We start from the raw sequence: 14,929 nt of genomic DNA on the forward strand, positions 1-14,929 counted from the left end.
CTGAACCCTTCCAAGCTTGACAATATCTTTCCTTTAACATGGTGAAAGAGTTAATCACTATTAGCTAGGGTTACCTTGCAGGATGGGATACTTGGCCATTTCTGTATTCTTGCTTAAATGCTTATGTAGCTTTAAAACTAGTGACAGAGGAAATATACTGCTGACTCGTGCAGCGGAAAACTGAAATACTGCTGGTATTTAACCAAAGTGCTGAACCACAGCTGACCGGACCAGATCACCGCTCCTCCGAAGATAAGATAGCAATCACTGAAACAGATGTCAGAAGTTGTTTCTTGGAAATGCTCCTCGGCAATAGTTTTTGGAAGAATGACTGAGGCATTTAATTGACATTACATGTATATAAGACATTGTAAAACACTATATTTGAGTGGCTGCTTGGGGAGCATTGAGTATATTGGTATACTCTCTGTACTAGTCCCCGCCGCTCCTGCCATGACGAATTAGTTTACATTTAACCATTTGTGTTATTGTCTGTATTAAAAAGTGAACTTTATCAATGATGCCCAGAACTGAACACAATATTCTAAATGCGGTCTCACCAACGTCTTATAAAACTGCAACATGACCTCCCAACTTCTATATTCAATATTCTGACTGATGAAGGCCAATGTGCCAAAAGCCTTTTTGACCACTCACTCCCCACCAACATCCTCAGGACTTTCTACAGGGGTACGGTGGAGTCTGTACTCACGTACTGCATAAATACGTGGTACTGCACCTACAACTGCTCGGACAAGAAGGCTCTGCAGAGGGTAGTGAGGGGAGCAGAGAGGATCATTGGCGTCTCCCTACCCTCGGTACAAGAACTGTTCCAGAGCCGCTGTCTGAAAAAAGCTCAGAGAATTGCTAAGGACAAACTGCACCCCCTCCACATACACCTGGATCTCCTGCCATCAGGCAAGAGATATCGAAGCATCAAAGCCTGCTAAACAGACAAGACTGCTAAACAGCTTCCTACCACAGGCTGTGAGGCTGCTAAACAGTCACTCTGTACTCACAGTCACTTGATTCTGCGGCTGGCACGGACACTTTAATAACTGGCACTGGCCACTCAAATCAGCTGCCCCGGACATTTTTATGATTGGTTTATTGTATTTTAACATTGTATTTTACCTGCTTTTAACTATTTATACTGTTCCATCAGGGACTGGATTGTTTTTAGTGTTATTATGTGTGAAATGTTTTAAATTTCATGTGCGATGCTCCGCTATTCACTGGGAAACGTCTTTTCATTTTGCACTGTACAACTGTTGCTTGCAAGATGACAATAAAGGTTGATTGATTGATTGATTGATTGATTATCTACCTGCAACTCCACCTTCAAGGAACCATGCACTTGTACTCCTAGATCCCTCTGCACTACCCAGAGGCCTACCATTTACTACCATGTAGGTCCTGCCCTTGTTCGATGTCCCAAAATGCAACACCTCACACTTCTCAGTATTAAATTCCATCAGCCATGCCTCTGCCCACCTGGCCAATCGATCCAGATCATGCTGCAATCTTTCACAACCATCTTCACTATCTGCAAAACCACCCACTTTTGTATCATCAGCAAACTTGCTAACCTGTATGTTCTCATCCAAATCATTGATGACAAACAGTAACGGGCCCAGCACCGAACCCCGAGGCACACCACTACACACAGGCCTCCAGTCCGAGAAGCAACCTTCCACCATCAGCCTCTGCTTCCTTCCATGGAGCCAATTTGCTGTCCATTCAGCAATCTCTCCTTGGATCCCATGGGATCTAACCTTCAATAGTCAATAGCTGCAGAAGTAGGCCATTCGGTCCTTCGAGCCAGCACAGCCATTCAATGGAGTAGATTTGCTGAGCTGAATGGCCTAATTTTACTCCTAGAGCTCCTAGAACTAATCTCCTCTGCCAGCACGTGATCCATATCCCTCCATATTCACATGCCTTTTCAAAAACGGAATAAATACCGTCGTATGAATCAGTCTCCAGCACCACCCTCGGCAGCACGTTGCAGGCACCCGTTATTCTGTGCAAACCTGCATCGCACATCTATTTTAAACCATGCCCCACTCCATCAGCTCCATCTCTCACAGCCTTAAGTGTACAAATGCAAAAGATGTTTAAGAAAGAACTGCAGATGCTGGTAAAATCGAAGGTAGACACAAAATGCTGGAGAAATGCTCCATAGACGCTCCCTCACCTGCTGAGTTTCTCCAGCATTTTGTGAATGGAAAAGATCTTGGGGGGGACACTCACCTGTCTCAGCTCTTCAGCCTCAGCCTCAGAGACGGTCTGCTCGCACACCTGTTGGGACACCTGTCCACCGCTGGCTGAAGCAGGATGCATTACCCTGCCCAAGAAGCCCGTGGCTGGGGAAAGAAACACAAGCATTACGGCGTTTAAAATCTATTTTGAGTTGAGTACAGGAGCAAAGAGGTCCTTCTGCAGTTGTACAGGGTCCTAGTGAGACCACACCTGGAGTATTGTGTACAGTTTTGGTCCCCTAATTTGAGGAAGGACATTCTTGCTATTGAGGGTGTGCAGCGTAGGTTTACAAGGTTAATTCCCGGGATGGCGGGACTGTCATATGCTGAGAGAATGGAGCGGCTGGGCTTCTACACTCTGGAGTTTAGAAGGATGAGAGGATATCTTATTGTAACATATAAGATTATTAAGGGTTTGGACATGCTAGAGGCAGGAAACATGTTCCCGATGTTGGGGGAGTCCAGAACCAGAGGCCACAGTTTAAGAATAAGGGGTAAGGGATTTAGAAAGGAGATGAGGAAACACTTTTTCACACAGAAAGTTGTGAGTCTGTGGAATTCTCTGCCTCAGAAGGCGGTGGAGGCCAGTTCTCTGAATACTTTCAAGAGAGCTGGATAGGGCTCCTAAAGATAGCAGAGTCAGGGGATATGGGGAGAAGGCAGGAACGGGGTACTGATTGGGGATGATCAGCCATGATCACATTGAATGGCGGTGCTGGCTCGAAGGGCCGAATGGCCTACTCCTGGCACCTATTTCGACTTTAGGAACTTCTGAGAAAGCTGCGCAGAAACAAAGCCTTTTGCTTACCAAGTCCGTGCAGACCAGCAATTACCCTGTACATTGGCATTATCCTACACACTAGCAACTATTTATAATTTTACGACGTCAATTAACCTACAAACCCATATGTCTTTGAAGTGTGGGAGGTGACTAACTCCAGCACTTTGTGTCTAGTTTAGTTTGGTTTAGTGATTCAGCAAGGTGACAGGCCCTTCGGCCCACCAAGTCTGCACCGACCAGCGATCACCCCGTACACTAGCACTCTCCTACACACACTAGAGGCAATTTTTAATTTCACCGGAGCCAATTAACCTACAAACCTGTACGTTTTTGGAGCGTGGGAGGAAACCATAGCACCTGGAGAAACCCCCATGCGGTCACGGGGAGAACGTACAGACAGCCAGCACCTATTGTCAGGATCAAACCCAGGCCTCTGGCGTTGCGCAACCGTGCTGCCCTTTGAAGTACCATGCCTACCCATAGAACGCAGACCTCTTGATTCAGGGACAGTTTCTTCCCAACTGTTATCAGGCAAGTGAACTGTCCTATCATCAACTAGAGAGCAGTCTTGACCTACCATCTACCTAATTGGAGACTCTCGGACTAATCAGACGTTACCGGAATTTACCTTGCACTAAACGTTACTCCTGTTAATATGCATCTGTACACTTTGGCCAGCTTGATTATGATCATTTAGCTTTGGAGATACAGCGTGGAAACAGGCCCTTCGGCCCAACAAGTCCGCACCAACCAGCGATCACCGCACACTAACACTATCCTACACACTAGGAACAATTTACACATTTTAACAAAGCCTATACGATTTTGGGAGATGGGAGGAAACCGGAGCACCCAGAGAAAACCCAAGCGGTCGCAGGGAGAACGTACTAAGTCCGCACAAACAGCAACTGTGGTCAGGTTCAGATCCTGGTCTCCGGCACTGTAAGGCAACAACTCTACCGCTACGGAACTGTGACCCCCAATGCAATAATTAGCCAATAATCTCACGTTAAGTGGCACAACTGCAGTGTCATCTCTGAGACTCTGTGACAGGGCGGCATGGTGGTGCAGCGGTAGAGTTGCTGCCTCACAGCGCCAGAGACCTGGGTTCAATCCTGACCATGGGTTCTGTCTGTACGGAGTTTGTACGTTCTCACTTGCGTGGGTTTTCTCGAGAACATCAGTTTCCTCTCACACTCCAAAGACGTACAGGTTTGTAGGTTAATTACTTTGGTTAAATTGTAAATTGTCCCCAGTGTGTGTACGACAGTGGAAGTGTGCTGGTCGGTGTGGACTCGATGGGGCGAAGGTCCTGTAACCGCGCTGTATCTCTAGTTGTTAATTTTTTATTCAGAAATACAGCGTGGAAACTGGCACTTTTGGCTCACCAGGTCCGCACCGACCAGCAATCCGATCCTCGCACATTAACACTATTCTATACCCCCGCGGGACAATTTTTACATTTACCAAGCCAATTAACCTACTTTACGACTTTGGAGAGTGGGAGAAAAAAGAAGATCCCGGAGAAAACCCATGCAGGTAACAGGGAGAACGTGCAAACTCCGTACAGACAGCACCTGTAGTCGGGATGGAACCCGGGTCTCCAGCGCTGCTTCGCTGTAAGGCAGCAACTCTACCGCTGCGCCACCGTGCCGCTCTAAACTAAACTAAGACAGGGATTGCTCAGGTGCTTGTAGAAATTTTCTTAAGAGGTTACTAGGGAAATTGACGAGGGTAAAGCAGTGGATGTTGTCTATATGGACTTTAGTAAGGCCTTTGACAAGGTTCCTCATGGAAGGTTGGTTAAGAAGGTTCAACTGTTGGGTATAAATGTAGGAGTAGCAAGATGGATTCAACAGTGGCTGAATGGGAGACACCAGAGGGTAATGGTGGATGGCTGTTTGTCGGGTTGGAGGCAGGTGACTAGTGGGGTGCCTCAGGGATCTGTGTTGGGTCCTTTGTTGTTTGTCATGTACATCAATGATCTGGATGAAGGTGTGGTAAATTGCATTAGTAAGTATGCAGATGATACCAAGTTGTGGATAATGAAGAGGATTTCCAAAGTCTACAGAGAGATTTAGGCCATTTGGAAGAATGGGCTGAAAGATGGCAGATGGAGTTTAATGCTGATAAATGTGAGGTGCTACACCTTGGCAGGACAAATCAAAATAGGACGTACATGGTAAATGGTAGGGAATTGAAGTATGCAGTTGAACAGAGGGATCTGGGGGAATAACCGTGCATAGTTCCTTGAAGGTGGAATCTCATATAGATAGGGTGGTAAAGAAAGCTTTTGGTATGCTAGCCTTTATAAATCAGAGCATTGAGTATAGAAGCTGGGATGTAATGTTAAAATTGTACAAGGCATTGGTGAGACCAAATCTGGAGTATGGTGTACAATTTTGGTCGCCCAATTATAGGAAGGATGTCAACAAAATAGAGAGAGTACAGAGGAGATTTACTAGAATGTTGCCTGGGTTTCAACAACTAAGTTACAGAGAAAGGTTGAATAAGTTAGGTCTTTATTCTCTGGAGCGCAGAAGGTTAAGGGGGGGACTTGATAGAGGTTTTTAAAATGATGAGAGGGATAGACAGAGTTGATGTGGACAAGCTTTTCCCTTTGAGAGTAGGGAAGATTCAAACAAGGGGACATGACTTCAGAATTAAGGGACAGAAGTTTAGGGGTAACATGAGGGGGAAGGAACTTCTTTACTCAGAGAGTGGTAGCGGTGTGGAATGAGCTTCCAGTGGAAGTGGTGGAGGCAGGTTCGATGGTATCATTTAAAAATAAATTGGATAAGCATATGGATGAGAAGGGAATGGAGGGTTATGGTATGAGTGCAGGCAGGTGGGACTAAGGGGAAAAAGTTGTTCGGCACGGACTTGTAGGGCCGAGATGGCCTGTATTATATGAAACAAGGAGCTGGAGATGCTGGTTTACCAAGGAGAGACACAAAATGGCGGACGAGGCATCCATTTTACCGTACCTGCGTTCCAGATGGAGCTGCCCATGTCATGGTTCTCCGAAGCCGAGGCATCTTCCGGTCTGAAGAGCTCCAAGAGTTCCTCTTTAAACTGCATTTTTCTGGCGTACTGGATCTCCACAATGGAAATAACGTCAGGCATCCTGGCCGAGTGCAGGGTGAAGGAGATGTCGGGCTTCCCGATGAACCTCTGGCGTACCACGATCTCGTAAGGGCTCTGCACCTTGACGTCGTCTACCTCATCCCGCCGGTACTTGTGCACGGGCTGTCCACTGGAATCACTGATCTCCAGACCAGAGCAGAGGACCGCCAGCTGGCCCTGCTTAAGGTTGGGGTCGGGTCCCGGCCCCTGGGAGTAGAGGCTGGGGACTTTCAATATCAGGCCATCCTTTCCAAAAGCCCACTCCGGGGACAACACAGGCTCGGCCTCGCTCGCTGCCTCCGGCTGGGTCGATCGGCGGAGGCGCTTGCCGAACGGCCACCACGACGGCGACTCCAGCTCCGTCAGCAGCCTGCAGCGTGGGAAAGAGGCCCGTTATCACTCGCAACACTGTCAATGGCTCGATGCGGAGAGACACAAGAAGCTGCAGTAACTCAGCGGGACAGGCAGCATCTCAGGAGAGCAGGAATGGGTGACGTTTCGGGCTGAGACTCTTCTTCAGACTGAACGTCACTGGGAAAGGGAAACGAGGGATATAGACAATGATCATCAGGTCATGTGATAGGAGTAGAATTAGGCCATGCGGCCCATCAAGTCTACTCTGCCATTCGATCATGGTTGATCTGTCTCTCCCTCCTAACCCCATTCTCCTGCCTTCTCCCCATAACCCGATACCCGTACTAATCAAGAATCTATCTATAGGGCCTGTCCCACTTTCACGACCTAATTCACAACCTTATTTACTCGTGGACATTTTTCATCATGTTGAAAAAATACCCCGACCTACTTGATGTACCTACGACTAGCATCACGACCTACCTACGACCTGCCACGACCTCGTGACGACCATGCTGCGAGTATGAGTCAAGGGCAAACTCGGCAGAGGCCGTGAATTAGGTCGTGAAAGTGGGACAGGCCCTTACCTCTGCCTTAAAAATATACATTGACGTGGCCTCCACAGCCTTCTGTGGCAATGAATTCCACAGATTCACCACCCTTTAACTAAAGAAATTTCTCCTCATCTCCTTCCTAAAAGAACGTCCTTTAATTTTGTGGCTATGACCTAGACTCTCCCACTAGTGGAAACATCCTCTCCACATCCAAGCATTTTCATTATTCTGTATGTTTCAATGCGGCCCCCCCTCATTAAACTCCAGCGAGTATAAGCCGACAATGCTCATCATACGCTAACCTACTCGTTCCTGGAATCATTCTTGTAAACCGCCTCTGGACCCTCTCTAAAGCCCAGCACATCCTTCCTCAGACATGGTGCCCAAATGATGTGGAGAGAAAAGAACAATGAATGAAATATATGTAAAAAAGTAACGATGATAAAGGAAACAGGCCATTGGCAGCTTTGTAGGGTGAAAACGAGAAGCTAGTGCGACTTAGGGGTGTGGGGGGGGTTGGGGTAGGGTGGGGGGGGGGGGGGGGGGGGGGGGGGGGGGGGGGGGGGGTGGTGGAGAGAGAGGGAAATGCCAAGCTTACTTGAAGTTAGATAAATCAATATTCATACCACTGGGCCGTAAGCTGCCCAAGCAAAATGTGAGATGCAGTTCCTCCAATTTGTTTTTAGCCTCACTCAGACAATGGAGGAGACCTAGGAGATAAAGGTTGGTGTGGGAATGGGAAGGGGAATTAAAGTGTCCGGCAACCGGGAGTTCCAGGCGGACTGAATGAAGGTGTTCGGCGAAACAATCGGCCAGTCTACGTTTGGTCTCGCCGATGTATAAGAGTCCACATCTTGAACAACGGATACAGTAGATGAGGTTGGAGGAAGTGTAAGAGAATACATGATTGTAATCATGCATTGTCGTACTGCTGACTGGAAAATCTTTTCAAGGTACAGGTGCACAACATTTTATCCGGAGTTCCGGAAACCGAAAAACTCCGAAAACCGGCCATTTTTTCCAGGATGTCGTCTGCACACCAAAGCTCGCGTTTGGCGCCAAACTTGACCCAAAACGACCCACGGTCAAATGTACTACTGTAGCGGCTGCCTCCTCCCCGGAGACCGGGGAGACACTTAAACATCTGTAAATCATTGCTTAAATGTTAGTCAGTTAGTTTGGAGGGCTTTTATGTGAAGGGGTAAACTTTAATTCTTAGTCACCTACCTGGTCGGAGAGGCGGGGAGCGGTCAATGCCTTACCGGGCCGCCGTGCAGTAAGCTCCGCAGCGCTGTGGCCGCCAGCTGGGGCTGCGGGTGTCCGGCCACGGGCGGCGCCGGTTGTAGCTCTGACCCCGGCAACTCTACCCCTGGCTGCGAGGCGCTCCAAATCCAGCGCCGACCGCGGCCGGACGCCCGCAGCCCCAGCTCCGCGAATGTTGGGAGTCGGCGGCATCGGGGAGCGGGCAATGCCTTACCGGGGCGCCGTGCGGTAAGCTCCGGAACGCTGTTGCCGCCGACTCCCAACATTCACGGAGCTGGGGCTGCAGGCGTCCGGCCGCGGTCGGCGCTGGATTTGGAGCGCCTCGCAGCCAGGGGTAGAGTTGCTGGGGTCGGAGCTCCAACCGGCGCCGCCCGCGGCCGGACGGAGCCCCAGCTCCGCGATGTTGGGAGTCGCCGACCAGGTAGGGGACTAAGAATTAAAGTTTCCCCCTTCACCCCCCCCCCACCCCATCCCACCACATACAATCCCTCCAAACTAACTGACTAACATTTATGCAATGATTTACAATGATTCCCCGGTCTCCGGGGAGGAGGCAGCCGCTCCAGACTTTTCAAGCCGCCCGCGCTACCTACCTAATCTACGCTAAAAATCTTCCATTCGGAACTCCGAAAATGTCCTAAATCCGACAAGTGTCTAGTCCCAAGGCTTTCGGATAAAAGGTTGTGCACCTGTACCTCAATACACGTGACAACAAACTAAACTGATTCAGAAAGCATTTTTTTTTTTTTTTTTTTTTTTTTTTAATTTTATTTTTATTAGAAGTACAGTAAATTACAATCCTACACAACACATATATCTTAATACATTTTTTGTACCGCTTCATTTTTTTTGAGCTTTAAGAAAAAGGTAGAAGTAAGGAAAGTAAAGAAAGTGCAAGAGAGTCGTGAAGTGCAAGAGTGTTGGGAAAGGAAAGCCCCTTAGGAAAGAAGTTAGAGAAGGAAGTAAAGTGAGAAAATAGACCCTAGAAAAGAAAGAAAGAGAAAATAGAAACAATCGCTCTATTATAACATTAAACTCCGCAGAAAGGGGACTACCAACCAAGTCTGTTTTTGTTGTTTTACCTCCCGTTACCAGGTCCTGATATCGCTTATTTATATATTTGTTTTTTTTAAATTACTATTGCACCTCATATTTGTAATAGGTCCAGAAACATAGACCACGTCTTTTGGAATTGGTCTGCTTTACCTGCTAGGAGGAATCTCATCTCTTCCAGATGTAATGTTTCAAACATATTTGATATCCACATTTTTATTGTTGGTGTCGGCGCATTTTTCCAGAATTTAAGTATAAGCTTTTTTCCCATTATTAGCCCGTAATTAAATAAATTCTTCTGAAACACGTTTAATTCAGGGTTACCTTCCGATATTCCGAAGATAATCCATTCTGGTTTTGGTACCAATTTTATTTTGATCAATTTTGAAAAAATATCAAATATTTCATACCAGAATTTTTGTATTTTTGTACAAAAAACAAAAGAGTGCGCTATGGTAGCTTCTTGACACAGGCATTTATCACAGATTGGTGAAACATTAGGAAAGATTTTATTTAATTTAGTTTTTGAATAATATAATCTATGTAATGTTTTAAATTGGATGAGCGTATGTCGTACGTTGATCGAACATTTATGCACCTGTAGTAAATGATTATCCCAGGTCTCTTTTGAGATTTTTATAGCTAATTCGTGTTCCCAATCTTTTCTAATTCCATCTGTTGTGGGTATTTCTATGTTTAAAATGATATTATATAGGTACGATATTAAATTAGCTGATTCCGCCTTGGTCTTCATTGCTTCATCCAATAAGTCGGAAGGCATATTATGATATTCTTTTGTGTGTTTTTTCAGATAATCACAAATTTGAAGATATTTAAAATATTGGTTATTTTTCAAATTATATTTCAGTTGTAGTTGTTGAAATGATAGTAAATTCCCCAATTCATACAGATCTTCGAGCGTTTTAATTCCCATTCTTTCCCATTGTATAAATGATTTGTCTATGATTGATGGTTTAAACGATGGATTATTGACTATTGGTATTAAAAGAGATAGGTTTCTTAATTTTAAATTCTGTTTTATTTGTTTCCATGTTCTTATTGTGTTATGTATAATTGGATTTTTATTATAATTTTTATTATTCAAATTTATTGGTGAGAGGATGGTCGCTCCTATATTACTCGGGGAGCAGTCCCCTTTTTCCATTACCATCCAGTCCGCCTGCTGTGCAGAATTGTCCAGCAGGTGAATCATATTTTTAATATTTACTGCCCAATTATAATACATAAAATTAGGGAGCGCTAGACCCCCCCAGCTCTTTTCGTTTATTAAGGTGTGCTGTTTGTATTCTATGGGATTTATAATCCCATATAAAATTTGTAATGTCTGAGTCCAATTTTTTGAAAAACTTTTTTGGGAGATATATAGGTATTGATTGAAATAGGTATAGAATTTGTGGTAAGAAAACCATTTTAATAGCATTTATTCTGCCTATTAAGGACATCGGAAGTGTTTTCCAGAATTTAATCAGATTATTCAATTTCTTGAGTAAGGGATTATAATTGGCTTTAAACATATCCTGGTAATTTCTAGTAATTTCAATTCCCAAATATTTGAATTTTTCTGTAGCTATTTTAAAGGGAAATTTCCGAAGATGTGTTGAGTCTTTTGGTTTTATTGACATAATTTCACTTTTGTTCCAATTTATTCTATATCCCGAAAAGGATCCAAAGTCCTCAATTAAATTTAATATGTTTGGTATACTAATTTGTGGTTTTGTGATGTACAGTAGTACATCATCGGCATATAGGGATATTTTATTCTTTGAGTATTTTGTATTATAACCATAAATATTCGGATGTGTTCTTATTTTTTCAGCGAGGGGTTCAATTACCAAAGCAAATAACAGCGGTGATAATGAGCATCCTTGTCTATTGCCCCTTGATAGTTCAAATTTCGAGGATAAAATATTATTAGTTAATATTCTAGCCGTAGGTTTGTTATATAATAGTTTTATCCATGCGATAAAGTTTTCTCCCAATTGGAAATTTTTGCAATACTTTAATCATATAATCCCATTCTACTTGATCAAACGCTTTTTCTGTGTCCAGTGAGATAATAGATAATTCTTGGTCGTGAGATTTATGTGAGTGCATTATGTTAAGCAAACGTCTCAAATTATTGAATGAGTGTCTCTTAGGTATAAATCCTGTTTGATCTCCATTTATTAATCTACTAACGTACCTGCTTAGTCTACTGGCTAGTGTTTTCGCTATTATTTTTTGATCCGTATTTAACAAAGCAATAGCTCTATATGAGCCTGGTTCTTCTATGTTTTTATCTTTTTTAAGTATTAATGTGATCGTTGATTCTGCTAATGTTTCGGGTAAGCTTTGCTCTTTAAAAGCGTATGTATACATTTTCTGTAATCGTGGGGTAACTATATCGTAAAAGGCTTTATAGAATTCACTACTGAATCCGTCTGGTCCTGGTGTTTTGCCATTCTTTAGTGTTTTTATTGTGTCTTCTATCTCCTTAGAAGTAATTGTTGCTCCCAGTTCCTCTTGTTCCCTCAATTCTAATTTTGGGAGGTTACAATTTTCCAAAATTCTGAAACTTTATTATTGCCTATTGACGTTTTAGATGTATATAGATTTTCGTAAAATTGAGCAAATCTTTTATTGATATCCTTGGGTAATGTTAATAATTCCCCACTATCTGATTTAATCTTTAGTATTGCATTCTCTTTTTCCCGTTTTTTCAATTGGCGTGCTAAGAGTTTGTGGGGTTTATCCCCGAATTCAAAGTGTTCTTGTTTTGTAACTTGGAATAATGTTATAACTTTCTCTGACAATAATTTATTCAGCTTGAATTTCAATAATAGGATTTTATTATGTTTATTCATAGTTGGATCTTTAGCATTATCTGTATCTAATTGTTTTATTTGTTCTTCTAAATGTCTTTGTTCTTTCTTATTCTTTTTATTTTGATAAGCTTGAAATGAAATAATGACTCCTCTAATAAATGCTTTAAAGGATTCCCATAATAGCGTGGGGGATATATCTGGTGTATCATTTATCTCAAAGAATAAGTCCATCTGTTTTTTTAGATATATACTCCCTTGTGGGTCTTTTAAAAGTTGCGAATTAAACCTCCAGAACGATTTATTCATAGACATTCCTTCTAATTTTAAAACAAAGGTTAAAGGAGAGTGATCTGAAATTGCATTAATGTGGTATTTAGGATTCATAGTGTGTGTAATTAATTTTGTATCCACAAGAAAATAGTCTATCCGTGAATATGTTTTATGCACCGTTGAATAGAACGAGTAGTCCCTTCCCGTCGGATTTGCAATCCTCCATACATCTGCTAGATTTGTGTTTTCCATATATGTATGTAAGAGTTCACTGGTTTTAGATTTCATATTACCTTTTTGTTTTTGCATCGATTTATCTAAATAAGGGTCTAAAACACAGTTGAAGTCTCCTCCAATTATAACATTTTGATAATTAAATTCTGCAATTATATTCAGAATTTTATTAAAAAATTGAGGGTTATCAAAGTTGGGCGCATATATATTTACCAGCGTAATTGGCGTATTATTGATCTCTCCTGCTACTATAAGATATCTCCCTTCCTTATCTGAAATAGTATTCTTTGATTTAAATGGAATTCCTTTACGGATAATAATTGCAGTACCTCTAGATTTAGAAGTGAATGAACAGTGAAATGTTTGGCCTATCCAGTTAGCCCTGAATCTCGTCTGATCTTGATGTTTAAGATGCGTTTCCTGTAGGAACGAAATGTCCGTGTTGTATGCTTTCAACTGAGCTAGTATCTTGCCCCTTTTAATAGGTTCATTAATACCCCTTATATTCCAACTACATAGTGTGACTCCTCCCATTTTCCTTTGGTTGTCGTCATACATTTTTACCAATTTTAATGACCGTACTTATTATGGTGCATCCATACCTCAGGACTCTGGTTATTTTGGAAGCATTTATATTATAGACTTTCTTGGTAGTTCCCCTCTGCGATTGTCCTTGATCAGAAAGCAGTTTTGATTCACAAAAAGTGTCCATGAGAATCAATGCTTTAGCAACCTTTCAGCACTTTTTCCTCAGCTGGTACATAGAAACATAGAAAATAGGTGCAGGAGTAGGCCATTCGGCCCTTCGAGCCTGCACCGCCATTCAATATGATCATGGCTGATCATCCAACTCAGTATCCCATCCCTGCCTTCTCTCCATACCCCCTGATCCCTTTAGCCACAAGGGCCACATCTAACTCCCTCTTAAATATAGCCAATTAACTGGCCTCAACTACCCTCTGTGGCAGAGAATTCCACAGATTCACCACTCTCTGTGTAAAAAATGATTTTCTCATCTCGGTCCTAAAAGACTTCCTATTATCCTTAAATTGTTACCCCTAGTTCTGGACTTCCCCAACATCAGGAATAATCTTCCTGTATCTAGCCTGTCCAACCCCTTAAGAATTTTGTAAGTTTCTATAAGAACCCCCCTCAATCTTCTAAATTCTAGCGAGTACAAGCCGAGTCTATCCAGTTTTTCTTCATATGAAAGTCCTGCCATCCCAGAAATCAGCCTGGTGAACCTTCTCTGTACTCCCTCTATGGCAATAATGTCTTTCCTCAGATTAGGAGACCAAAACTGCACGCAATACTCCAGGTGTGGTCTCACCAAGACCCTGTACAACTGCAGTAGAACCTCCCTGCTCATACTCAAATCCTTTTGCTATGAATGCTAACATACCACTTGCTTTCTTCACTGCCTGCTGCACCTGCATGCCCATTAACACCTGCGTAGAACGTAGAATAGTCTAGGCCGTTTGGCCCACAATGTCTGTGCCGAACATGATGCCAAGACCAACTATTATCTGACTTCACGACATAGTCCTCCATTTCCTGCGTATCCATGTGCCTGTCTAAAAGCCACTTATATGCCACTGTTATATCTTTAGTTTAATTTTGTTTAGTTTAGAGATACACCGTGGAAACAGGCCCTTCGGTCCACCGAGCCAACCTACTAGACACAAACAAACAATGTTACAGAAGTTATTAACCTACAATCCCGTTTGAGAAGGAACTGCAGATGCTGGAAAATCGAAGGTAGACAAAAATGCTGTTGAAACTCAGCGGGTGAGGCAGCATCTATGGAGTGAAGGAAATAAGCAACGTTTTGGGACGAGACCCTTCTTCAGACCTCAGACTCCTTGCAGGTTTGTTGGGATGCTTGTAGAAACAAGGAAATGCAGATACTGGTTTAAAGTCAAAAGGTCATGTGAGAGTAGCAGAATTAGGCCGTTCGGCCCATCAAGTCTGCTCCACCATTCAATCATGGCTGATCAATCTCTCCCTCCTAACCCCATTCTCCTGCCTTCTCCCTATAAGCTCTGACACCAGTACTAATCAAGAATCTATCTATCGCTGCTTTAAAAATATCCAGACTTGGCCTCCATACCCTTCTGTTGCAGAGAATTCCACAGATTCACCCCCCCACCCCCCGATTTAAAAACAAATCCTCATCTCCTTCCTAAAGGAACGTTCTTTCATTCTGAC

The 14,929-nt window shown here is 43.3% G+C and overlaps 2 protein-coding genes across 2 annotated transcripts in view; both read right to left on the bottom strand.

Annotated features, from left to right (window-relative positions):
- The window catches only part of LOC129715045 (RNA-binding protein 43-like), a 260,957-nt gene that overhangs the window by 63,903 nt on the left and 182,125 nt on the right, over positions 1–14,929 (bottom strand). The window lies entirely within an intron of this gene.
- The window catches only part of snap47 (synaptosome associated protein 47), a 32,863-nt gene that overhangs the window by 10,193 nt on the left and 7,741 nt on the right, over positions 1–14,929 (bottom strand). Inside the window, exons 3-4 of the mRNA XM_055664876.1 lie at positions 6,030–6,538; positions 2,254–2,366 (exon numbers count right to left, since the gene is read on the bottom strand). Of these exons, the coding sequence (XP_055520851.1) occupies positions 2,254–2,366; positions 6,030–6,538 (622 nt within the window). The remainder of the gene's footprint in view (positions 1–2,253; positions 2,367–6,029; positions 6,539–14,929) is intronic.

The sequence above is a fragment of the Leucoraja erinacea genome, chromosome 49 (genome assembly GCF_028641065.1).
Source record: "Leucoraja erinacea ecotype New England chromosome 49, Leri_hhj_1, whole genome shotgun sequence".
Classification (NCBI taxonomy): domain Eukaryota; kingdom Metazoa; phylum Chordata; class Chondrichthyes; order Rajiformes; family Rajidae; genus Leucoraja; species Leucoraja erinaceus.